Source organism: Stomoxys calcitrans, chromosome 3 (assembly GCF_963082655.1).
Source record: "Stomoxys calcitrans chromosome 3, idStoCalc2.1, whole genome shotgun sequence".
Taxonomy (NCBI): domain Eukaryota; kingdom Metazoa; phylum Arthropoda; class Insecta; order Diptera; family Muscidae; genus Stomoxys; species Stomoxys calcitrans.
Window position 1 is genome coordinate 190,528,746 of NC_081554.1, and position 27,222 is coordinate 190,555,967.

Genomic DNA, 27,222 nt, shown 5'->3' on the forward strand with positions numbered 1-27,222 from the left:
TGTTCCGATTTGGACCAAATATTAATATGTACAGTAGCTACATCTTAAAATAAACCGATCTGAACCATATACAACACGGATGTCGAAAAGCCTAACATAAGTCACTGTGTCAAATTTCAGTGAAATCGGATCATAAATGCGCCTTTTATGGGGTCAAGACCTTAAATCGAGATATTGGTGTACATGGCAGCTATATCCAAATCTGGACCGATCTGTGACATATTGCAGAAGTATGTCAAGAGGCTTAACTTAACTCATTGTCCCAAATTTCAGCGACATCGGACAATAAATACGCTTTTTATGGCTCCAAAACCAAAAACCGAGAGATCGGTCTATATGACAACTATACCCAAATCTGAACCGATCTGTGCCATATTGCAGAAGTATCTCGAGGGGTTTAACGTAACTCATTGTCCCAAATTTCGGCGAGATCGGATAATAAATGCGCCTTTTATGGGCCCAAAACCTTAAATCGAGAAATCGCTCTATATGGCAGCTGCATCCAAATCTGAACCGATCAGGGCCAAATTGAAGAAATATGTCGAAGAGCCTAACACAACTCACTGTCTCAAATTTCAGCAAAATCGGATAATAAATGCGCCTTTTATGGGCCCAAAACCTTAAATCGAGAAATCGGTCTATATGGCAGCTATAACCAAATCTGGACTGATCTGGACCAAATTGCGAAAATATGTCGAAGGGCCCAAGACAACTCACTGTTCCAAATTTCAGCAAAATCGGATAGTAAATGTGGCTTTTATGGGCTTAAGACCCTAAAGCGGAGGATCGGTTTTTATGGCAGCTATAACCAAATCTGAACCGATCTGGGCCAAATTGACGGAAGATGTCGAAGGGCCTAACACAATTCACTCTCCCAAATTTCAGCCAAATCGGATAATAAATATGACTTTTATGGGCCTAAGACCCTAAATCGGAGGATCATTCTATATGGCAGCTATAACCAAATCTGGACTGATCTGGACCAAATTGCAGAAAAATGTCGAGGGGCCTAAGACAACTCACTGTCCCAAATTTCAGCAAAATCGGATAATAAATGCGACTTTTATGGGCCTAAGACCCTTAATCGGAGGATCGATCTATATGGGGGCTATATCCAAATCTGGATCGATCTGGGCCAAATTAACGAAGGATGTCAAAGGTCCTAACACAACTCACTGTCCCAGCAAAATCGGATAATAAATGTGACTTTTATGAGCCTAAGACCCTAAATCGGCGGATCGGTCTATATGGGGGATATATGAAGATATAGTCCGATATAGCCCATCTTCGAATTTAACCTGCTTGTGGACAAAAAAAAATCTGTGCAAAGTTTCAGCTCAATACCTCTATTTTTAGAGACTGTAGACGGACGGACATGTCTTGATCGTCTTGGGTTTTTATGCTGATCAAGAATATATATACTTTATAGGGTCGGATATGGATAAACGGAATGACAAAATTAATATACCCCCCTCCCTCGGTAGTGGGTATAAAAACTTTAACCAAATTGGATTTTTTTAAGAAAATTTTTTGTGTTTTTGTTTTATTGTAGTTGTAGCCACATTTTCATGTGGAGGTGGCGATTCTCGTAATGCTCCTGATGTGAGCAAGCTCGTTGCGGTCCAAAGGACCGATCGCCGTGAGAACAAGGTGGTCATTAAATTGGCTATGACAGAATATTTGTTCTACTAGCCGAACGTAGAATAGCGTTCCAAGCACCACGATCTTCTGCGCTCTTTCTAAAATCTCTGACACCAAGTTTCGAGGTGTCCCCCATCACTTGATCTTTCCATCGGGCTTTTGGTCTTCGCGGTTTGCGTATACCACCGTGTTTGCCTTCAAAAGACTTCTTTGCTGGAGCATCTTCATCCATTCTGACAACATGACCTAGCCAACGCGGCCGTTGTATTTTGGTGCGTGTAACTATGCTATCGTCGTCATACAGCTCATAGAGCTCGTGGATCATACGTCACCTATATTCTCCATTAACGCAAACTGGTCCATATATCTTACGAAGAATCTTTCTCTCAAATACTCCAAGCACTGCCTCATCTGCTTTCACAAGTACCCATGCTTCAGAACCATATAACAGCATGGGTAGTATCAGTGTTTTGTATAGTGTAATCTTCATCTGACGAGAGGTGGCCTTGTTTCTAAACTGCTTACTTAGTCCGAAGTAGCATCTGTTTGCCAGTATTATTCTTCGCTTAATCTTAAAACTGGTGTCATTCGTTTCGGTTACGGCGGTGCCGAGGTATATAAAGTTACTGACTGTCTCAAAGTTGTGGTTCCCAAATTTCTCCATTTTCTTTATCTGCTCGGTTGTGCAAGGCTTTTGGGAGTTGAAACCATCCATTTCGTCTTATCTCCATTTACTGCCACACCCATTGGTTATTTAAAGGCGCCAATAATTCGCCTTGTCATATCGAGCATCAAAGGCACTCAATATTTGTGAAAAAGCCTGGGCCTCTCAATACCGCTGATTGTCCGGGACTGCCGTTGCAGCTACTCCGTATGGAGCATTCCACTATCCCCAACCTGTGGGCGCGCCCGCTAACTCATAGCTAAGCTTCTCGTGACAGCAATGAATACCACACAGATCGGACCTCAATGTTCCAGTCTGTATGGTGCTCACAGCTATCCCGTGCCGGGAATTTTATTGATTTCCAAATCCTTATGCATTTTGTGCCTATTCCCTCCTTATGCGTCACATATGTTGCAAATCATTCCAGAACACCACATGCCAAATTTCAAGCACATGCGAAAAATTATGCCTTAGCTCTCAAAAACTTAATTGGGGGATCGATTTGTATGGGGGCTACACTTGGGGGGCACTTTGTTAATCATGTTGCGCATGCTTATTGGTCAGCAGTGAGTCTTTGGTGAGCTGTCAAACTTTTTGTTAAACCACTCTTGAGTGACCTTAACAAGCAATTAAATTAATTAGCCAAATAATACAAGAGACGTGATATAAACTATCAACGCCATTTATAGACCCTTATTTTATAGATGTCCTCTTATGAATTCTTGTCCCATCACATGGGGACAAAACTTAATTCCAGACGTGTTGCGAATTTTTTATGATTAAGGCAATCGAGGCACATATGGTGGGTGAGTAGGAAAAATAATAGCCCAAGTGTAGGTGTCACAGAACTTTTGAGGCAAACATTTCATATCAACCAAGTGTTTGTCTATCACAATGGAGGGTCGGTCATATATCTTAAGGAGTCATTAACCGCTTCCAAGTGATAAACATGTCTGATTGGAAATGGATTATAATAAAATTTTAAATTTATTATATTAAATATTTAAAGGCTTCAATGTGGCTTTTAGTAGTCTAAAGATGACTAAGAAGTTAGCGGGGGTCATCAAAAAAAAGAAATCTATTAAACTGCCTTGTTGACAAAAAACGAAAAACAGCCCACAAAAAAAATGTTTATCATTTGATTAAAATTCTTAATAAACGCATTGCGAAGGTGATTTTTCTCAAATTCTGTATGCAACTGAACTCATATCACATTTCAAAGACAACACCAACGACAATCTTTGCAAACTGCAACCAAAAATGACTCATTCATACCTCGACAACAGAGTGCCCGCATAGTTGAAAAATGTCTCAAGTAGATCGCTGCAGTATGCCTAGGCATGCCCCTAAGAGTCAAAACGTCTGTCTGCCGCTCTGTCCGTCAACTCATCAGCCTGTGTTGTGTTTCAATTCATATCAGAGCAATTGTACATCAAATAAAATTTGTCTGTCTGGTCTTTTAAGTCTGTCCGTCCAATGCTCCATTCATCCATCGTTTAGACCCGTTTGTCTTTTGCGCTTGCCATTCTTGTTGAACGCAACAAACTATGAGAATGCTAGGCAGCATAAAAAAAAAACAAAAAATCACCCAATAGTGGCAAATTTAATTAATAATTTATGGCAACGTGACATACGTTAATCAATGTTTCAAGGCAAAACTAAGTTGGCAATAGCAACGCGTAACGCGCAACGTGATCGTAGTCGTAGTCGAAGTCATCGTTGTCGCCCGTATATGTGGTGTGGTGAACGTTACAGACTTCTCAACTCCATAGTAGAACGAAAAAAAAGTTTTGAGAATTTTTTAGCCAGAATCTACACAATTTCTTCGAAAAAGGCTTCTTAGAAGAAAATGTAGGAAAAATTTCTAGGAATATGCAAATGGGGGCTGATGTGGATCATATTTGATACAGGTTCTGATAACTCATATGCAGTCACAGTTTCAGCGAAATTGGGCAACACATCCTCTTTCTATAGGATTAAGACCTAAATTGGAAGATCGGTCTAAATGGCGGCTAAATCTAAATAGAATCAGATTTGTATCATATTTGAGTCGGATGTCGAGAGGCCTAATACAAGGCACTGTGTCAAGTTCCAGCGCAATCGGGTAATAAATGTAGCTTTTATGGGCTAAAGACCCTTAATCGGCAGATCGGTCTATATGACAGCTATATCTGAATAAAGACCGATCTGAACCATATTTGAGTCGGATATCGGTAGGCTTTAATCAACTCGCTATTTAAAATTTCAGCGAAATCGGATAATAATAGCGACTTTTATGAACTTGGGAAATCGCCAGATGGGTCTATATGGGAGCTATAGCTAAATATAATCCGATCTATGGGATTAAGACCCTAAATTGGAAGATCGGTCTAAATGGCGGCTATATCTAAATAGAATCTGATTTGTATCATATTTGAGTCGGATGTCGAGAGGCTTAATACAAGGCACTGTTTCAAGTTTCAGCGAAATTGGGATATAAATGCAACTTTTATGGGCTCAAGGCCCTTAATTGGCACATCGCTCTATATGGCAGCTATATCTGAATATAGACCGATCTGAACCATATTTGATTCGGATATCGGTAGGCTTTAATCAACTCACTATTTCAAATTTCAGCGAAATCGGATAAAAAACAAGTAAAAGCCGGGCCGAATATTATATACCCTTCACCATGGATCGCATTTGTCGAGCTCTTTTCCCGGTAACTCTTCTTTAGAGAACAAAGTATAAAAAAGAATGGTTATCTTAATGGAACTATATCAAGTTATGGTTCCTTTCGGACCAGAATTGAATTGAATATTGGAGACCGTAGTAGAAATCATTGTACAAAATTTCAGCCAAATCTCTTTAGAGGCTGAAGAAGAAATCGGTTTATATGGGAGCTGTATTAGGCTATAAACCGATTCATGCGATATTCGACACGTATGTTATGTTCTCATAAGAGAAGCCGTTGTACAAAATTTCAACCAATCGGATAATACTTGCACCCTTTAAAGGCTCAAGAAGTCAAGATCCCATATCGGTTTATATGGCAGCTATATCAGGTTATGGACCGAGTTGAACCATACTTATCACAGCTGTTTAAAGTCATAACAAAACACCTCATGCAAAATTTCAGCTGAATTCTTAGCTGAATTGCGCCCTCCCACATCGGTTTATATAGCAGGTATATCAGTTTATGCACCGATTTGAATCATACTTTTCACAGCTGTTTAAAGTCGGATAAGAATTGCGCCCTCTAGTGGCTCAATAAGTCAAGACCCCAGATCGGTTTATATGAGAGCTGTATCAGGTTATGGGCCGATTTTCACCGTACTTAGCACAGTTATTGGAAGTCATAACAAAACACGTCATGAAATATTTCAGCCAGATCGGATAGGAATTGCTCCCTGTGGAGGCTCAAAAAGTCAAGACCCAGATCGGTTTATATGGCAGCTATATCAGGTTATGGACTGATTTGAACTATTCTTAGCACAGTTGTTGAAAGTCATAACAAAATACGTCACGCAAAATTTCAGACAAATCGGATAACAATTGCGCCGTCTAGTGGCTCAAGAAGTCAAGACCCCAGATCGGTTTACATGGCAGCTATATCAGATTATGAACCGATTTAAATTATTCTTAACACAGTTGTTGGAAGTCAAAACAAAACACTTCGTGCAAAATTTCAGCCAAATCGGATAGGAATTCTGCACTCTAGGCGCTCAAGAAGTCAAGACCCCAGATAGGTTTATATGACAGCTACATCAGGTTATGGACCGATTTCAACCATACTCAGCACAGTTGTTGGAAGTCATAATAAAACACCTCACACAAAATTTCAGTCCGAACTGCACAATATAGGACGCCACTAAAAGGTATTCGGGAGTAGAGTATGAAAATTGGATCCAAGTACCTAGGACGCCGTACCAAAAGAACCGCCCAAATTCAAAAGTGGACCGATCGGAACAAGGTGGGACTCCAATCAGAGGTATTTGAAAGTAGAGTACCGGCCGAAGTGGGCATATTAGACAAACATGATAATATCGGACTCAAATAAAAAGTATTCGCGAGTAGGCTACGAATATGGTATTTAAAATGAGGTTCAAGTGATAGAAGGTTGTCTACCTCTCAAAGCACCTTTCAAAATGTGAATATTTGTCAATAAAAGGTATTTGGTAGTAGATAAACAAATTGTACTGGGGAGATACATATTGTAGTGAGTAAGAAAACTTATTTTTTGTTTGGTGCTAATGTAGGCGCAGCAGAGCGGGCCGGGTATAGCTAGTATTTATTAAAAATGTTTGCCTTTTTAGAAACTATACAAAGTTTTTATTTAAAAAACTTTATATTTTATTTTAAAAAAAATCAAACCAAGGAAAGTGATAAACAAAAATTAATAACACAAAAAAAAAAATAGTTTTCATTAAAAAATGTTTTTTTTTATACTAAAAAATAGTTTTTCTTCAAAAAAAAAAATAAATAAATAAAAAAAGAAAATAGCTTCTTATTTAAAAAAAAAACTTTTCCAAGAATAATTTCAAAATTTTAAAAATTGTAATTATTATAAATATATTTAAATTATTTAATTTTTTTTATTATAAAAAATTCTTCTTTTATAAAAAAAAATTAAGAAGAATTTAATTTATTTTTAATATTATAATTATGATAAATATTTCAATAATTTACTTTTTTCCTTTAAAAAAATATAATTTCTATAAAGTTTTTAAATAAAAATTTAAATTCTATATAAATTATTAAATATTAAATTTTTTATGACAAGAAAATTAAAATCTGTATTAAACGAAACAAAAAAAAATTGTATTATAAATATTTCTCATAAACTTAAAAAAAAAATCAAAAAAAAAATATTTTGTCAGGAGTGGGATTTGAACCCACGCCCTCAGAGAGGACCAGAACGCTCTATCACTTTGATTCTGTTTGAACAGAACAAGTTCTTACACTTGAGTCTGGCGCCTTAGACCGCTCGGCCATCCTGACCTGCACCGAACGAATGTCTAAATTTGTTTTAAAATAGGGTCGCTCACACACAAAATGTAAGTTAATGGCAGTCATGCTACTTGAGCGTTCTTCATTCATACAAATCTATTTTTAGACTTGAGTATTTTTCCAAATGAGTGAATCATGGCATGGTATAATGGAATACGAGTAAATGAAATTGGCAGCGACTGCCAGAGTGGGCAAACAAATGAGGCACACTTTGGGTATGAATTTAAGTACCTACACTTTGTCTTGCGTGAACTAAACGGAAATTATGCATACAAAAATTATCAAGGGAAGGAAATTGAACAAAATATTTTGGAAATGAGTTTTTGGAAGAAAATTATGAAAATTAATTTGAAAAATATAAAATTTAGATTAAACATAAATTTAAAAAATTTTATGGGCAATTTAAAAAAAAAAGTTTTATTTTCGTCAAAATAAATTAAACAAGTAAAAGCGTGCTAAATTGGGCCGGGTCGTTTATATACTCTCCAAGATGAATCGCTCTTTGCCCGCTAACTCTTTATAAGCAAACAAAGGTTAATGGATAAGAGTAGCTATGCTATGGACAGATTCGGCCCATACTTGGTTTGGATGCTGGAGACCATAGTAAAAGTCATTGTGCCAAATCGGATAACAATAGGGGCTCAAGAAGTAAAATCGGGAGATCAGTTTATATGGGGGTTATATCGGGTTGTGGACCGTTTCAAAAAAAGTTTCAGCCTACTCGGCTAAGATTTGCGCTACCTAGAAGCTCAAGAAGTTTGTGAGGGAGATCGGTTTATGTGGGAGCTATATCAAAACATGAACCGATATGTCCCATTTACAATCCCAATCGGCCTACACTAATAGGAAGTATTTGAGCAAAATTTGAAGCGCCAAGCTTTACTTCTTCGAAAGTTAGAAGAACAGACGGACAGAGATGGCTAGATCGACTAAAATGTAATAGCGATCAGGAACGTAGGTACATACTTTATGCGCAAAATTGAATCTAAAATGTTTTAAGGAGCACCTGTTTTAACCCGAATATTTTCAAAAATTCTAATATTTATGAAAATCAATATTCAATAATCTAATTCGAAATTTTCTATATTTTTCCAATCTTTATACCCTACACCACTGCAGTGGTACAGGGATATTATAACTTAGTGGATTTGTTTGTAACACCAAAAAAGAAGAGAGCTAGACCCATTGATAAATATACCAAATCGACTCAGAATTATTTTCTGATTCGATTTAGCTATGCCCGTCTGTCTGTACATGAGAACAAAGTACAGGTCGCAATTTTCATCCGATTGTTTTAAATTTTGGCACAGGCATATTTTTTGGCCTAGAAACGAAGCCTATTGAAATTGGAAGAAATCGTTTCAGATTTGGATACAGCTCTCATATATGTATATGTTCGTACAATTTACAAAAGTCTCAACATTACTGCTGAATTTGTATACCGATTTTGGTTAAAATTTGCTAAGATTTAGATATAGTTCTCATATATATTTTCGTCCGATTTTGACTAATATTGCAATAATTTGGTCATTTGTTAACCGATCCTTACAAAAGTTGTCACTGAGGTTTCTCTTATGACTTTTCTGAACACTGTTTAATTTCATAGAAATCTGTTCAGATTTAGATATAGATCTCATATATATTTATCTCCCGATATTTCACTTTTAAGGCCTTTGCTAACGTATTTATCAACCTATCCAATAAAAATTTTGGACTACGACAATATGTCCGGATTTTGGTCAAAATTCTACATTTCAAATTTCGATGACTTAATTTCGGTGCAACCCTTTGGAGCAGCGAAACGGTCGGTAGGTCGGCGAAAATCCTATGGGGAGATCCAGATCGTGAGAAGACGAGGCTACTACTGAAAGGAAGTAAGAAGGAGGTCAGTATAGCTATCGGTATCATAACGGAACACATAGGACTACGAGCTCACTTATGTAAAATCAGTGCGGCAAGTGATAGCATGTGTAATGCATGAGGGGAAGAAAATGAGACGTTGAAGCATTTCCTCTGTCAATGCCCTGCTTTCGCGTCTAACAGATATCGGCACTTAGGAGGGGACACAATACCAGATATGAACCAACTTAGGGGCGTGGCATGGGAAACAACTAAGGATTTTGTAAGTAGCACGGAATTACTACCTAAGATTGTCATTTTCGAGGTTACCTTTATATACCCACCACCACAGGATGGGGTATACTAATCTAGTCATTTCGTTCGTAACTCCTCGAAATATTCGTCTAAAACCTTATAAAGTATATATATTGTTGCTCGTCTCGACGCTCTGATTCGATCTAGCCATGTCCGTCTGTCCGAGGTTGCATGCGTAAAGCTAGTTGCTTGAAACTTTGCACAGATACTTAATATCGATGTAGGTCCTTGGGGATTGCAAATGGGTCATATCGGTTCAGATTCAGATATAGCTCCCATATAAACCGATCTCCCGATTGGACTTCTTGAGCCTTTGGAAGCCACAATTTTGGTCCGATTTAGCTGAAATTTTGCATAAAGTGTTCTGTTATGACTTGCAACAACTATGTTAAGTACGATTCAAATCGGGCAAGAACATGATATAGTTCTCTTATAAACCGATCTTCGGATTTGACTTCCTGAGCCCCTGGAAACCGCAGATTGTGTCCGACAAGGCTGAAATTTTGTACATAGTGTTCTATTATGACTTCCAACAACTGTGTCAAGTACGGTCCATAACCAGACATAGCTCCCGTATCTTAGCAGAATCCATGGTGATGGGTTCCCAAGATTCGGCCCGGCCGAACTTAGTACGCCTTTACTTGTTAGTTGTTTAACATATTTTCCACTTCTTACAGCTGGAAATGTTATGACTTCCTACAACTGTGTGAAGTACGGTCCAAATCGGCTTATAACCTGATTTAGCTCTCACATAAACCGATCTCCCGATTTGAGCCCCGGGAAACCGCTCATAACCTGATTTAGCTCCCCCATAAACCGATCTCCCGATTTGAGCCCCGGGAAACCGCAACTTGTGTCCGATTGGGCTGAAATTTTGTGCATAGTGTCAAGTACGGTCTATAACCTTATATAGCTCCCTATAAATCGATCTCCCGGTTCACCTTCTTGAGCCCTGGAAGCAGCAATTTTCGTCCGATTTGGCAGAAATTTCGCATGTGGTGTTCTGTTATGATTTCCAACAACTGTGCTACGTACAGTTCAAATCGGTACACAACATGATATAGCTCCTATATAAACCGATCTCCCGATCTGACTTCTTGAGCCCTTACAAGCCCTAATTTTATCCGATGTGGCTGAAATTTTGCATATAGTGTTCTATTATATCTCTCAACAACTGCGCTAAGTACGGTCTAATTCGGTCTATTACCAGATATAGTTCCCATATTTTAGCAGGATCCATGGTTGTGTGTTCCCAAGATTCGGCCCAGCCGAACTTACGCACACTTTTACTTGTTACTTGTTTAACATATTTTTCCACTTTTTACATCTGGAAATGGTGTAACTATCGCAGGCACGCATACGTTGTAGTGGTTGGTTGTTTGCTGTCCGCCGTCGTTTACGTCTCGAAAAAAAAAACAGACGTGATATGCAACATGATAAGTGACTCGCTGATGATATGGTGACTGGGTGATGGAAGCAAGGAGTGAATATTGTGGGCAAGTGAGGTTTTTGAGGTATTCTAGTAGAGTGAGTACGATATGAGTGCGTGTTCGTTAAGTTTTGAATTCTTTTAGTGCGTTGCGAGTATTTTGAAATTAATAGTTTGTCATTGTGAGTATGTTTTGCTATGTTGCTGATATTGTCGTTGTCGTTTCTGTTGTTGTTTTTGCTATTGTAGCGTTGAATGTTGGCAATTAGTTTTGCCGTAGACTTCAGTCCAAATGTTGCTGCTGCCTGCCACAGTTGCTCAGTTCGTTGTTCGATGTTACATTTCAGACAATTAACAGTTCTAAATATGTAACAAAGTTTTTGATGTTTGCTTTTAACAACATTACGGCCAACTTCAATACCGAGGGAGACGAAACTTTAACGAAACGTGAGTGATTATGACGATGTGGCAAAGGAAAAAAAATCGGTTTAAGGTTTTGTTTTTTTCTTTGCTGGCTTTCAAAAATCGTTTATTGTGGGAATGTTGCTTGCTAATCGTTGGTCATGACGACAACTTTATCCACAGTTTAATTGAGTAATTAAATAAAAACTTATGAACAAGTTTTGGTGGCACATAATTTAATTTGGAAGTTTGTTAGGATATTTTTTGAAACTTTCTTGATAAGAAAAAAAAAATTTAATTTTTTTATTGCCTATAAAAATTTCAAGTCCCACATTATTTTTGTTGTACCCATTGGACAAAAATTATTTAAGTGAATTTGATTTCAGACGGCCAAAGAGGGGCGATTGGGATATGGAAAGAACTTTTTTGCCAACTGCAGTCTTACGATTATAAAGATGATGAGAATACCCCCGATAACTCAACTATCATCGATGATATGAACTAAGAATGAGGTCAGCATAGCAGTAATCCGGCTGAAGAACTACGGGGTGCGCCAGAGAAACTTCTTTATTTGAAACGAGTTAAAAGGCGTTAAGTTCGTCCAGACCGAACTTTGGATACCCACCACCTCGGGCCAATCCCATGGCAGCCGGTTGTATGTACCGGATTGACCCGATGAATTTCTTCATCGGCAAGGGCTGCCGCCTCAGTGTACCACACACTGCTACTACAACAACAACCACCTCGGGTATATTTGTAAACCACCTTTCGTCAAAATCCGGTGAAAAATGCATTGCTTATGCCCCATAGCAGCTATATCGAAATATGTTCCGATTTGGATCAAATGTGTTTAACAAAATATTGGTCTTTTAAGTAGCTATATCTAAAAATAAACCGAGCTGAACCATATATGAAACGGATGTCGAAAAGCCTAACATAAGTCATTGCGTCAAATTTCAGTGAAGTCGGATTATAAATGCGTCTTTTATGGGGCCAAGACCTTAAATCGAGATATCGGTCTATATGACAGCTATATCCAAATGTGGACTAATTTGAGACAAGTTGCAGAAAAATGTCCAAGAGCCTAACACAACTCACTGTCCCAAATTTCGGCGACATCGGACAATAAATACGACTTTTATGGGTCCATAACCTTATGGCAGCTATATCCAAATCTGGACCGATCTGTCCCATATTCCAGAATTATGTCGAGGGGCTTAACTTAACTCACTGTCCCAAATTTCAGCAAAATCGGATTATAAATGTGGCTTTTATGGGCCTAATACCCTAAATCGGCGCATGGGTCTATATGGCAGCTATATCCAAATCTGGACCGATCTGAGCCAAATTAAAGTAGGATATTGAATGACCTAACGCTTCCAAATTTCAGCAAAATCGTGTAATAAATGGGCTTAAGACTCTAAATCGGCGGATCGGTCTATATGGGGGCTATATCAAGATATAGTCCCATATAGCCCATATTCGAACTTAACCTGCTTATGGACAAAATAAGAATCTGAGCAATTTCAGCTCAATATCTCAATTTTTAAAGATTGTAGAGTGATTTCAACAGACGGACGGATCGTCTTAGATACTTACGACGATCGAGAATATATATATTTTATAGGATCGCAAATGAATATTTCGATGTGTTACAAACGGAATGACAAAATGAATATAACCTATCCTTCGGTGGTGGTTATAAGAACTCCCGACCGATGAGTTGGGTCGGAAGGGGCGCATCTGTAGGGGGAAGTTTGTTTCGCCCTTCAGTCAGTTGCCATCATGCTTTGATGGAACTGCTTTGACATACGGAGCAGCGTGCCTTCCCCGTCGAGGGCTTCTTTGTTAATGCTCACGGGTCAATAGGTCAGGAGGATAGGGGCTTTTTTTTGCCATCATGCTTTGACTTAGGGAGTGCCGTGGAGGGCTTCTTTGTTAACGCTCACGGGTCAATAGGTCAGGAGGATAGGGGATTATTGCCCTTGAGGTATTCCGTCACGGACACATTGACGAACGAGCTAGTGACTAGGGAGAGGGTTCACTGGGCCTTATATATCATGGGCCTTACAAGTCTCCGGAGACCGATAGTATTTAGGCTCAAATGTTACAGGAGGCTTTTAAATCTTTGACAGACTGGTATGCCTGTTTGTTTCGGGCATGTATAAGACTATCCTATATGCCCCAGTCTTGGAGAAGGATCAAGGTGGTTTTCATACCCAAGGCGGGGAGGTTGCAATAAGAGCGGCCAGGGATTTCAGGCTGATAAGTCTTTATTCCATTTTTGTTTAGACACTGAAGAGGATTCTGGATTTGTACATTAGCAACAAACTGGTTGTGTCTAGTTCTCCGAATGTCAGCATCGAGGCCAGTCGATTCCGCTTTACATAGCTTAGAGATAGGAGAGATCTCTTGAGTACAAGGATTTTACCTTGGCGGCTTTCCTGGACATTGAGGGAGCCTGCAATACTGTTAAAGATGCAGCTTTGAGGAACGCGGAAATAGAGGATGAAGTGCTGAATTGGATAATGAACATGTTTTTGAATAGGACAATCACCGCGAGCATAGGGGAAACGTCGTCGGCTGCCACCAGGGGGGCGCCTTAAGGTGGTGACATATCACCGCTCCTGTGGATCATGGTGGTAGACCGGATTCTTGGGGAACTGGAGACAAAAAGGGTAGAAATGTGTTCCAGATCGGTCCATATTTAGATATAGCTGCCGTATAGACCGATCTGCCGATACAGAGTATTAAGCCTATAAAAAACGCATTTTGTACCCGATTTCGCAAAAATTTAAAACAATAAGTTGGATAGGTCTCCCGTTATTTGAACCGGAAATGGTCCACATCGGACAATATTTTGATTTACCTGCCTTATAGACCGATTTAGGATCTAAAGCCCGTAACTTAACCGATTTCGCTGAAATTTGGAACAATGAGTTGTTTAAAACCACCCAAAATACCAATCAAATATTGTGTAGATCGTACCATATTTAGATATATGTAGCTGTCATATTGACTGACCTGCCGATATAGTGTCTTAAGCCCATAGAAGGCGCATTTATTACCCGATTTCACTAAAATTTTAAACAATAAGTTCTGATAAGCCCCCCGTCATCCGAACAGAATGGGGCCCAGATCAGACCGTTTGAAGACATATGTCCTATAGACCTATCCTATAGACCGATTTACCAAATAAATTTCTTGATCCCATACAAAGCTGATTAATTGCCCTACTGCGCTAAAACTGTGGCTTGTATAAGAATGCTCGGTATTGGAGTTATAACACGTAAAGTCGTGCTAAGTTCGCCCGGGCCGAGTTTTGATAACCCACCACCATGAATTCTGCTTAAAATTGTATACAAAATAAATTTATTCTACATACCACACTTCAGTCAAACCAGCAAAAATGAAAGCGTCTAGGAACCGATGCAAAATTTCAGACAGAACACTACGTGCAAAATTTCATACAAATCGGACAAAAATTGTGGCTTCCAGGGGCTCAAGAAGTCAAATAGGGAGCTGGGTTTATATGGGAGCTATATCAGGTTATAGACCGATTTGGACCGTACTTAGCACAGTTGTTGGAAGTCATAAAAGAACACTTCGTGCAAAAGACCAGACAAATAGGACAAAAATTGCAACTTGTATGGGCTCCAGAAGTCAAATCGGGAGATCGGTTTATATGGGAACTATATCAGGTTATAGACAGATTTGAACCGCATTTGTCACTGTTATTGGAAGTTAGAACACTACGTGCAAAATTTCAGACAAATCGGACAAATAATTGTGGCTTCCAGCGGCTCAAGAAGTCATATAGGGAGATCGGTTTATATGGAAGCTATATCGGGTTATAGACCGATTTGAACCGTATTTAGCACAGTTGTTGGAAGTCGTAATAGAACACCGCATACAAAACTTCAGCCAAATCGAACAAAAATTGTGGCTTGTAAGGACTTAAGAAGTTAAATCGGTAGATCGGTTTATATGGGAGCTACATCAGCTTATAGGCCGATTTGGACCGTACATGAAACAGTTATTGGAATTCATAACAGAACACGACGTGCAAAATTTCAGACAAATCGGATGAAAATTGCGGCTTGTAAGGACTCAAGGAAGCAAATCGGGAAATCGATTTATGTAGGAGCTGTATCAGATTACAGACCGATTTGAACCGATTTGGCACAGTTGTAGAAAGTCATAACGGAACACTGCATGCAAAATTTCAGCCAAATGGGACAAAAATTGCAGCTTGTAAGGGCTCGAAAAGTCTAATCGGGAGATCGGTTTATATGGGAGCTATATCTAAATCTCAACCGATATAGCCCATTTGACCTACCCCCCAAAGACCTACACCAATAATAAATATCTGTGGCTAGCTTTTCGCGTTCGACCGCTATCGTGATTTTGACAGACGGACGGACGGACATGCCTAGATCGACTCAGAACGTCAAGACCATTAAGAATATAAAGGGTGATTTTTTGAGGTTAGGATTTTCATGCATTAGTATTTGACAGATCACGTGGGATTTCAGACATGGTGTCAAAGAGAAAGATGCTCAGTATGCTTTGACATTTCATCATGAATAGACTTACTCCACTTACTCACACTCCACTTACTTACTCTTCACTCCAAATGCGGCAATTTTGCTTATTTACGTAGCCATTCAACCAGAAATGAGCCTCATCGCTGAACGGTGAATGAACACATTTCGAACCGAACACTGATTTTGGTAATAAAATTCAATGATTTGCAAGCGTTGCTCGTTAGTAAGTCTATTCATGATGAAATGTCAAAGCATACTGAGCATCTTTCTCTTTGACACCATGTCTGAAATCCCACGTGATCTGTCAAATACTAATGCATGAAAATCCTAACCTCAAAAAAATCACCCTTTATAAACTTTATGGGGTCTTTAATGAATTTTCGAGGTGTTACAAACGGAATGGCTAGATTAGTATACCCCATCCCATGGTGGTGGGTATAATAAAATAGTTTTAGAGTACTTACAGCAGAACTGTATCACTGGGTAAATCCACTGGTACCGCCAATATGCCAATATTGCGACAGCTCAATGAGAGACGACCCAAAGTTCCAGTACAATGGCAGTGTTTTTGAGACCATACCTCACAGACAGCATGCAAAGTACGTTGTTGCATGGCCTCTGTACTATTGGTGGCAGCCTCCATGCCAGAGAGCGAAGAGGATTTCGATGAGGATGTGCCATCCTTGCCAAGTTGTTGTTGTTGGTGCTTATGCAGTATATTATCCTCTTTATGATTGTAGTTGTTGTTGTTGTTAACATGATATTCCTTTAAGGTTTTCTCATATAAAATCTGAGCCTCCCTTTCAGGATCCTCGGAGGGTAACATGACATTTTCACGAATCCCATAAAGATTAGAAAAAACACTCGTACCAGCAGCCACTGTCCCTGTAGAGGAGGTAGCGACATTACCGCCACCTACAACTTTGCCTTGATTGCCTTTGCTGGCAACAGGACGTGTGGGTTTCATAGTCATTGTTGTGGCAGTTGTTGAATTTACGATTGTGGTTGTGGTTGCTGCCTGGAGTATATTGGTGGGTGAGGTAGAGGCTGAACTGGAGTTGCTAGTTGTTTGGTCGTATGTGCTGCTGCTAATATCCTCTGTGGCATTTTTAGAGGTTTCCCGTAACATTTGCCCCTCCTTTATAACGCTGGCCTGGCCTTTGGAGACCACTGAGGTTTCATGCTCATAGTCCTTTTTAGTTTTATCGCTATTACCAGCAACCGCACTGGCAGTTTGCCGCAACTCCTCCTGTTGCTGCTGTTCCTTTATGACAACCACATCTTCCTTGCCTTGCTTGGTGTTATTGTTTGCCGGCAAAATTTCATTTGAGCTCAACTCGCTAGCCTTTAATTTGAGTAAATTTTTACTAAAGTCCTGTGTCTTAAATATGATTTTTTCCTCTATTTGGATTTTATTTACATCGATTAAACTAAATTCTTTGGTTTGATTATCCAACTCTGACAAATCGTTCTCATCCTCATTGCTGCCATGAAGGCCCAATGCCTTTTCTAATTGCAAGAGATTCTCGGACAACACATTGTTGTCCTTTACCGCCAGGGGCTGTGGCGTGGCCGTGGAGGCCACCACTGGTGATTGGAAAAATATTTGTAGGACACACATAATGGTGACAAAGATAAGGGAATCCTTGAGTAGAAACCAAGTTCGTGTACGGCAGCCACGTTTTCGAAAACCGGCCATAATTGGCAAAAGTTGAAGAAAATTCGCTTTGCTTAGGTCGTTTTGTGGGCTGCTGTGGTTTGAGATATTTTGAAAAATTATCGGTGACGCTTGGCGTCGTTGCCAATATGGACAATGGTCTGGTTGTTGTAGTTGCTCTTGTTGTTGTTGTTTTTGCTGCTGCTGCTGATTGATGCTGTCAAGCATTTGTCATTTGATGACAGTTATATGTGCAACACGTTTCGTGCTCATGATTTTAGCCTTTTTCGTTTAGCTCACTTTTTGGTAGTTGTTCTTGTACTTGTCTGTTGTTTTTATAGTTTTCGGTTTTTTTCGCTTTTTTTCTTTATTTTTTTGAAATTCTTGTTAATTTTTTGCCAATATTTTATGCTGTTTAGTTTATTTTATTCACCTTTTTCTTTGGAATAAAGTGAAATATTGTTTGATGGGGATTTTTGTTTTATTACCAACAGCAGCCGTTGTCGTTGTTGCTCCTGCAACTCAACTGTCACAACTGAAATGATAAGCAAACAAAATGGAGCATTAGTTAAATGTCGAAGCAAAAAGTCAGACATAAGGTAACATTTTATCTCTTAAAGAAGCAAAATCGGGAGATCGGTTTATATGGGAGCTGTAACAAGCTATTGTTCGATTCAGACCATATTAGACACATATGTTGAAGGTCACGAGAGAAGCCGTTGTACAAAATTCCCATCCGATTTGAAAGGAATTTTGTACAACGGCTTCTCTCGTGACCTTCAATATATGTGTCTAATATGGTCTGAATCGATCAAAAGCTTTTGTATAACGGCTTCTCTCTAGAGGCTCAAGAAGTCAAGATCCCAGATCAGTTTATATGGCAGCTATATCAGGTTATGAACCGATTTAAACCTAATTTAGCACAGTTGTTAGAAGTCATAGCAAAACACGTCGTGCAAAATTTCGTTCCAATTGGATAAAAATTGCGCCCTCTAGAAGCTCAAGAAGTCAAGACCCAAGATCGGTTTATATGGCAGCTATATCAGGTTATGGGCCGATTTGAACCATACTTGGCACAATTGTTGGATATCGTAACAAAACACGTTTTGCACAATTTCATTCCAATCGGATAAGAATTGCGCACTCTAGAGGCTCAAGAAGTCAAGACCCAAGATCGGTTAATATGGCAGCTATATCAGGTTATGGACCGATTTGAACCTTACTTGGCACAGTTGTTGGATATCATAACAAAACACGTCGTGCAAAATTTCATCCCAATCGGCCAAGAATTGCGCACTCTAGAGGCTCAAGAAGTCAAGACCCAAGATCCGTTTATATGGCAGCTATATCAAAACATGGACCGATATGGCCCATTTACAATACCAACCGACCTACACTAATAAGAAGTATTTGTGGAAGTTAGCGTGCTTTCGACAGACAGACGGACGGACATGGCTAGATCCACATAAAATGTCGCGACGATCAAAAATATATATACTTCATGGGGTCTCGGACGAATATTTCAAGTAGTTACAAACAGAATGACGAAATTAGTATACCCCCCATTCTATGGTGGAGGGTATAAAAAAGGGGATGGTATGGATCATATTTCATTCAGTTCCCGCGAGCTCTTAAACAAGTCTCAGTTTCAGTGAAATCGGCAACAAATCCGCTTGTTATGAGTTTAAGACCCTAAATTGGAAGATCGGTCTATATGCCAGCTATATCTAAATATAGTCTGAGCTGGACCATATGCTGGTCGGATGACAAGAGGCTTAATACAAGTCAGTGAATGAAATTCCAGCTAAATCGCGTAATAAATGCAGCTTTTATGGACTCGAGGCCCTTAATCGTCAGAACGGTCTATATGGCAGCCATATCTAAATATAGACCAATCTGAACAATATTTGAGCCGGAGATCGGCAGACTAAAAACAACTCACTGATTCAAATTTTGAAAAAATCGGATAATAATTGCGGCTTTTATGGGCTTAAGACCCTCAATCGGCAGGACGGTCCATATTGCAGCAATATCTAAATAAAGACCGATCTGAACCATATTTGAATCGGACATTGGGAGCCTTTAATCAACTTACTATTTCGAATTTCAGCGAAATTGGATAATAATTTCAGCTTTTATGGGCTTAAGACCCTCAATCGGCAGATCGGTCCACAATGACAGATATATCAAAATATAGTCCGACCTGAACCATATTTAGGTGTGATGATGTAAGGCTTATAATAACTCGCTGTTTCAAGTATCAGCGAAATCGGGTTATAAATGCAACTTTTATGGACTCAAGACCCTTATTCAACAGATTGGTCTAAATGGCAGCTATATATGAATATATAGCGATCTGAACCATATTTGAGTCGGATATAGGGAGGCTTTAATTAACTCACTTTTTCTAATTTCGGCGAAATCGGATAATAAATGCAGCTTTTATGGGCTCAGGTCCCTTAATCGGCAGTTAGCTCAATGTGTGCAGCTATATTTGAATACAGACCGATCTGAACCATATTTGAGTCAAATATCAGGAGGCTTTATTAACTCACCGTTGCCAATTTCACGAAAATCGTATAATAGATGCGCGTTTTACGGGCTCAAGACCCTAAACTATAGCTGCCATATAGACCGATATGCCGGTCTATATGGCAGCTATCTGTTAATATGGTCCTATATAGGCCTTATTTGGTTTGAATATCAGGGCCCTTAGTGCAACTTCCTGTTTCAAATTCCAGCAAAATCGGAAAAAAATGCCGCTTTTACGGGCTTAAGACCCTAAATCGTCTGATCGGTCTATATGGCAGCTATATCCATACAACTTCCGATTTTGCCTATTAAAGAACTTAACCTGCGTATAGAAGTTCTAGTCTGTGTAGAATTTCAACTCAATATCTCAATTTTTAAAGACTGTAAAGTAATTACGACTGACGGACACAAGGACGGATAGACGGACAGACACACGGGAGTCGTTAAATCGTCATGGAATTTTACCAAGATCAGAAATATATACATTTAGTAGGGTCGGAAATGAATATTTCCATGTGTTGCCAACAGAATGACTAAATGATTATACCTCCCTATCTTTTGGTGGTGGGTATAAAAATTACGCAAAGCACCTACCTTTACCCCTTCGAAAGTTAGCTTGCTTTCGACAGACGGGCGGACGGATAGACGGACGGACATGTCTAAAACGACTAAAAATGTAAAGGCGATCAAGAATATATATACTTTGTTGGGTCACAGGTCAAAATTTCGATGTGTTACAAACGGAAGACGAAAATGTGCTAAGTTCAGCCGGCCCGAATCTTGGGTACCCATCACTTTGGATTATGCAAAAATATCGGAGCTATATCTGGTTATAGACCCATTAAAATCGTACTTGGCAAAGGGGTTGGAAGTCGTAACAGAACACTGTGTGCAAAATTTCAGCCAAATCGGTTAAAAATCGCGTTTTGTAAGAGCTCAGAAGTTAAATCGGGCGATCGGTTTATATGGTAGCCATATCAGGTTATAGACCAATTTGCACCGTAATTGACACAGTTGTTGGAAGTCATAACAGAAAATTATATACAAAATTTCAGCAATATCGGACAAAAATTGAGGCTTCCAGGGAATCAAGAAGTCAAATCGGGAGATCGGGTTATATGGGTGCTATATCAGGTTATAGGCCGATGTAGACCGTACTTGGTAAAGTTGTTGGAAGTCATAACATAGCACTATGTGCAAAATTTCAGCCAAATCGAACCCACATTGAGGCTTTCAGTGGCTCAAGAAGTCACATCGGGAGATCGGTTTCTAGGGGAGCTATAACAGGTTCTTGACCGATTTGGACCATACATGACCCAGTTGTTGAGAGTCATAACAGAACACTATGTGAAATATTTCAGCCAAATCGGATGAAAATTGAGGCTTCCAGGGGTTAAAGAAGTCAAATCGCGAGGTCGTTTTATATGGGAGCTATATCAGGTTATAGACCGATGTAAACCGTACTTAACATAGTTGTTTCAAGTCATAACAGAACACTTTGTGCAAAATTTCAGCTAAATCGTATAAAAATTGAGGCTTCCAGTGGCTCAAGAAGTCAAATCGGCAAATCGGTTTATATGGGAGCTATATCGGGTTCTGGACCGATTTGGACCACAATTGACCCAGTTGTTGAGAGCCATACCAGAGCACTATGTCAAATCAGGAGATCGGTTTACATGAGAGCTATATCAGGTTAAAGACCGATGTAAACCGTACTTGGCACAGTTGTTGGAAGTCATAACAGAACACTACATGGAAAATTTCAGCCATATCTGACAAGAATTGCCGCTTCCAGCTGCTCAAGATGTTAAACCGGGAGATCGGTTTATATAGGAGCTATATCAGATTATAGACAGATTTGGATGGTACTTTGTTGAGGGAAGCCATACTAGAACACTTTAAGCACAAGTTTAGCCAAATCGGACGAAAATTGGGGCTTCCAGGGTTGCAAGATGTCAAATCGAGAGATCGGGTTATATGGGAACTATGTCTGGTTTATTGACTAATTTCAACTGTACTTAGCAAGGATATTAGACGACATAACGAAACACTACATGCAAAATTTCAGCCCGATCGGATAGTAATTGCGACTTCTAGCGGTTAAATACATAAAATCGGGAGATCGGTTTATATGGGAGCTATATCCAAATCAAGCGACAGCTATCGTGATTTCGACGGACGGACGGACAGTCGGGCGGTCGGACGGACATGGCTAGATCGACTCAAAATGTCCAGACGATCCAGAGTATATATACTTTATGGGGTCGCAGATCAATATTTCGAGGTGTTACAAACGGAATGACTTGGTTGGTAAGCCCCCCATCCCCCTATGGTGGTGGATATAAGAAATCTTGGGACAAGGTATTTTTGTACCCACCACCGAAGGATGGGGGTATATTCATTTTGTCATTCTGGTTGTAATACATCGAAATATGCATTTCCGACACTATAAAGTATATATTCTCGATCATCGTAAATATCTAAGACGATCTAGCCATGTCCGTCCGTCTGTCTATTGAAATAACGGTACAGTCTTTAAAAATAGAGATATTGAGCTGAAACTTTGCATAGATTCTTCTTTTGTCCATAAGCAGGTTAAGTTTGAAGATGGGCTTTATCTTAATATAGGCCCCATATAGAAAGATCCGTCGATTTAGGATCTTAGGCCCATAAAAGCCACATTTATTATCCAATTTTGTTGAAATTTGGGACAGTGAGTTATGTTAGGCCAGTCGACATCTTTCTTCAATTTGGCCCAGATCGGTTCAGATTTGGATATAGCTGCCATATAGACCAATCTCTCGATTTAAGGTTTTAGGCTCATAAACGGAGCATTTATTATCCGATTTCGCTGAAATTTGGGTCATTGAGTTGTGTTAGGACTTTTGACATCATTTTCAATTTGACGCAGATCGGTTCAGATTTGTATATAGCTGCCATATAGACCGATCTCTCGATTTAAGATCTTGGGCCAATAAAAGGCGCATTTATAATCCGATTTCGCCGAAATTAGGGACAGTGAGTTGTGTTAGGTCCTTTGACAACATTTTTCAATTTGGCCCGGATCGGTCCAGATTTGAATGTAGCTGCCATATAGACCGATCTCTCGATTTAAAGTCTTGGCCCCTTAATAGGTACATGTATAATTCGATTTCGCTGAAATTTGACATAGTGATTTATGTTAGGAGGACTTGGAGGCCACCATAGCGCAGAGGTTAGCATGTCCGCCTATGACGCTGAACGCCTTGGTTCGAATCCTGGCGAGACCATCAGAAGAAAATGCCAACGGTGATTTTCCCCTCCTAATGCTGGCAACATTTGTGAGGTACTGTGTCATGTAAAACTCCAAAGAGGTGTCGCACTGCGGCACGCCGTTCGGATTCGGCTATAAAAAGGAGGTCCCTTATCATTGAGCTTAAAGCTTGAATCGGACTGCACTCATTGATATGTGAGAAGTATGCCCCTGTTCCTTAGTGTAATGTTAATGGGCAACATTTTTATTTGTATTGACTTATGTTAGGCTTTTCGATATCCGTGTCGTATATGGTTCAGATCGGTCTATATTTGGATGTAGCTACCAAAAAGACCAATATTTTGTTCTACAAAATTGAACAATGACTTGTACTTATTAGACCACTTAATGTCCGTGCCGTATTTGGTCCAAATCGTATCATATTTCAATATAGCTGCTATGGGGGCATAAATTGTGAATTTTTTACCGGCTTATGACGAAAGGTGGTTTACATATATACCCGAGGTGGTGGGTATCCAAAGTTCGGCCCGGCCGAACTTAACGCATTTTTACTACAATAGTTTTTGTATAAGGTTTTTTAAAATCACTTAAAATATTTTTTAATTTCTTTAAACAAAAAGGCGTAAACATATAATTTGCTTCAAAAATAAGTTTCTAAAACTTAATTAACAATAATAAAGTATTTTTTTTTAACAAAATTTTTCTTCCCCAAAAGCAAAAGCTTATCAATGGCAAGGTCATATATCATCACCATTGTGATAGCATTCCTATAAAGCTAAAAAAATATTTTAAGAAGCTACATAAACAGAATCATCCTAAGGCAATGTCCTCATCAAAAACAATATTTTCCATATTTTAGGTAACCAGTTCAACAAGAACACAGCTCCAGACTAAGTGGCTCCTCCTAGCTTTCAGAAATTGACATGAAATGGCTGCAAGAAATTGATGAAAAATTAAAAAGTTTCCTTCCTGCTATGCAGCCAGACCTAATTCCATACAGGTTTTCAAGGTTGCCACAATGCAATTTTAGACATTCATTGCCTTTGCCTTCGCTACACCATTGGATGATTGTTTTCTTTATTTGGGTTGCCTTAGCCCAAAAAATGCTTACACACAGCATCACTCACTGCCTTCATGGCGGCTATCTGAGCTAAAAAATCAATTGAACGTGGTACATAAATTAAATGAAATATTCAAAATAAATTAAAACGAGTAAAAAAAATTTGGGCGAAAAACATCTTAAAAATGTAAACAATTGGTAGCTTGGGAGCTTGAGCAGTACCTTATGCACTTGAAAAGCAGGTTGATGCAAAGCAGACTGAACGTAACTGATAAAAGATGTTTAATGGATCCCAGATATAGATCACAAGGTATAAAACATAGGGTGCTTCACGCCCCCCTTGCCACAAACACAAAAAAAAACAACAGAGATGTTGAAAGGCAGCGGTTTTAGTGAAATAGATGATGGTAGATGAATTGTAGGAAGTGATGAGTAGGTGTAATAAAGTATGGTGAATATAAAATCAAGTGAGTAGATCTTAAGGTCTAAGTTGTGGAGGTGAGATCATGAGTTTTAATAAAGGTAATAAATTTCTTTTAATTAAGAGCTAAAAAATAGACCAAAATGTTGAAAGCTGCATGATTTTTGTATGGCGAATTTTTGCTAGAAATCCCTTTTTATACCCATCACCGTAGGATAGGGGGTATATTCATTTAGTCATTCCGTTTCCAACACATCGAAATATCAATTTCCGACCCTACAAAGTATATTTATATTTAGGATCGTTGTAAAATTCTAAGACGATTTAACGATGTCCGTGTATCTGTCTGACCGTCTGTCCGTCCGACCGTCCGTCTGTCTGTCCATCCGTCTGTTGTAATCATTCTAGAGCCATCAAAAATTGAGATATTAAACTGAAATTTGGCACAGATACGTTTTTTTTTTGATGCACGCTGGTTAAGTTCTTGAACGGGCCAAATCGGACCATATTTGGATATAGCGCTATATAGACCGATCTGCCGATAAAGGGTCTAATGCCTATAAATGCTTTATTTTTTATCCGCTTTCACTGAAATTTGAAACAGTGAGTAGTTTAAGGCTTCCCGACAAATGACCCAAATATGTTTCAGATCGGTCTATAGTTTGATATAGCTGCTATATAGACCGACCTCCCAATAAAGGGTCTGAAGACCATAAAAGCTTTGTTTATTACTCGATTTCGCTGAAATTTAAAGCAGTGGTTTATTTTAAGCCTCGCCACATCTGACCTAAATATGGATTAGATCGGTTTATATTTAGGTATAGTTGCCATATAGACCGATCTCCCGATAAAGGGTCTGAAGCCCATAAAAACTTTATTTAATATCCGATTTCGCTGAAATTTGAAACAGTGAGTTAGTTTTAGCCACCTGCCGTCCGACATACACATGGTTCAGATCGGACTATATTAGGATATAGCTGCCATATAGACCGATCTCCCAATAAAGGGTCTGAAGACCATAAAAGCTCTACTTTTTATCCGATTTCGCTAAAATTTGAAACAGTGAGTTTTTTTAAGCCTCCCAACTTCTGACCCAAATATGGTTCAGATCGAACTATATTTAGATATAGCTATCATATAGACCGATCTGCCGATAAAGGGTCTGATGCCCAGAAAAAAATTTAGTTTTTAACCGATTGCGCTGAAATTGGAAACAGTGAGTAGTTTAAGGCCTTCTAACACAGGACTCAAATATGGTTCAGATCGGACTACATTTAGATATAGCTGCCATATAGACCGATGTCCCGACAAAGGGTCTGAAGCACATAAAAGCTTTATTTTTTATCCGATTTCGCTGAAATTTGAATCAGTGAGTAGTTTAAGGCCTCCTAACACAGGACCCAAATATGGTACAGATTGTACTGTATTTAGATATAGCTGTCATATAGACCGATCTCCCGATAAAGGGTCTGAAGCCCATAAAAGCTTTATTTATTACCCGATTTCGCTGAAATTTGAAACAGTGAGTTTTTCTGATCCTCCCGATATTCGACCTTAATATGGTTCAGATCGCTTTATATTTGGATATAGCTGCCAAAACGACCAATATTTTGTTCTACAAAATTGAATAGTGACTTATATATATTAGACCACTCAATGTCCGTGCCGAATTTGGGTGCTTAAGTTATCGTAACGAAAGGGGTTTACATATATACCCGAGGAGGTGGGTATCGAAAGTTCGGCCCGCCCGAACTTAATGCCTTTTTACTTGTTTTAATTTTTATTATTTTTAACTTTATTTACCACCTTATTGCTCATGAAGCTCATTTTGAGTAGTAGAATCGTGTATTTTTAGCCGCCACTTAAACTTGGCCAACTCATACATCAAGTGCAATGAATAAAACGGCAGCTACAATGTCTAGACTGGTCAATGATTTAAAGCCTGAATCAATTGCGATTTAATCAGTGGCCTTAAAAGTGGCACCCCCCTCCCCAAAAAGGAAAAACAAAAACCATATGGACTCTTTTTTTGGTAACTCCATTGAGTAATGGCCAAAAAACCTGTTCAGCAACATAATGTTGCATTCCCTGCACTTTTGGCTTTTGGCTAATGCAACGCCAAGCACCTACATACTACTCCGTCGTAATATACGAGACAAAAGTTTCCTCTGTTATGGGTAGGTAATTTTTCCCAAAAAAAAAAATGTTTATTTATTTATTTTGATATTTTTTTATTTGCCTGCTGTTTATTGACATTTCAGCAATTCATGATAAATTGCTGCTAAATTTTATTTGTGCAATATATTTGTTGTTTTTTGTTTCGTCTTCTTCTTCTTTATTGAATAATAACAGAATTGAGTTTTATTTATGCATAATTTATAGGTTTTGGAAACTATTCACTAAGAATATGAATGTGGCGAATATCAGTCTTCGTAACCACACACAAATCACTAAGGCAGACATTCAGTCACTC

The 27,222-nt window shown here is 38.9% G+C and overlaps 1 protein-coding gene and 1 non-coding gene across 2 annotated transcripts in view; both read right to left on the reverse strand.

The window, feature by feature from the left end:
* The window catches only part of LOC106085100 (uncharacterized), a 63,696-nt gene extending 45,909 nt beyond the window's left edge, over positions 1-17,787 (reverse strand). Inside the window, exon 1 of the mRNA XM_059365748.1 lies at positions 16,291-17,787. Coding sequence (XP_059221731.1) covers positions 16,291-17,711 — 1,421 coding nt within the window. The 5' untranslated portion in view covers positions 17,712-17,787. The remainder of the gene's footprint in view (positions 1-16,290) is intronic.
* On the reverse strand, positions 7,159-7,285 carry Trnal-caa (transfer RNA leucine (anticodon CAA)). Its single transcript has 2 exons — positions 7,248-7,285; positions 7,159-7,203 (listed from the first exon to the last, which is right to left on the reverse strand). It is a non-coding gene; the product is annotated as a tRNA-Leu (tRNA).
* Positions 17,788-27,222: the final 9,435 nt, after the last annotated feature.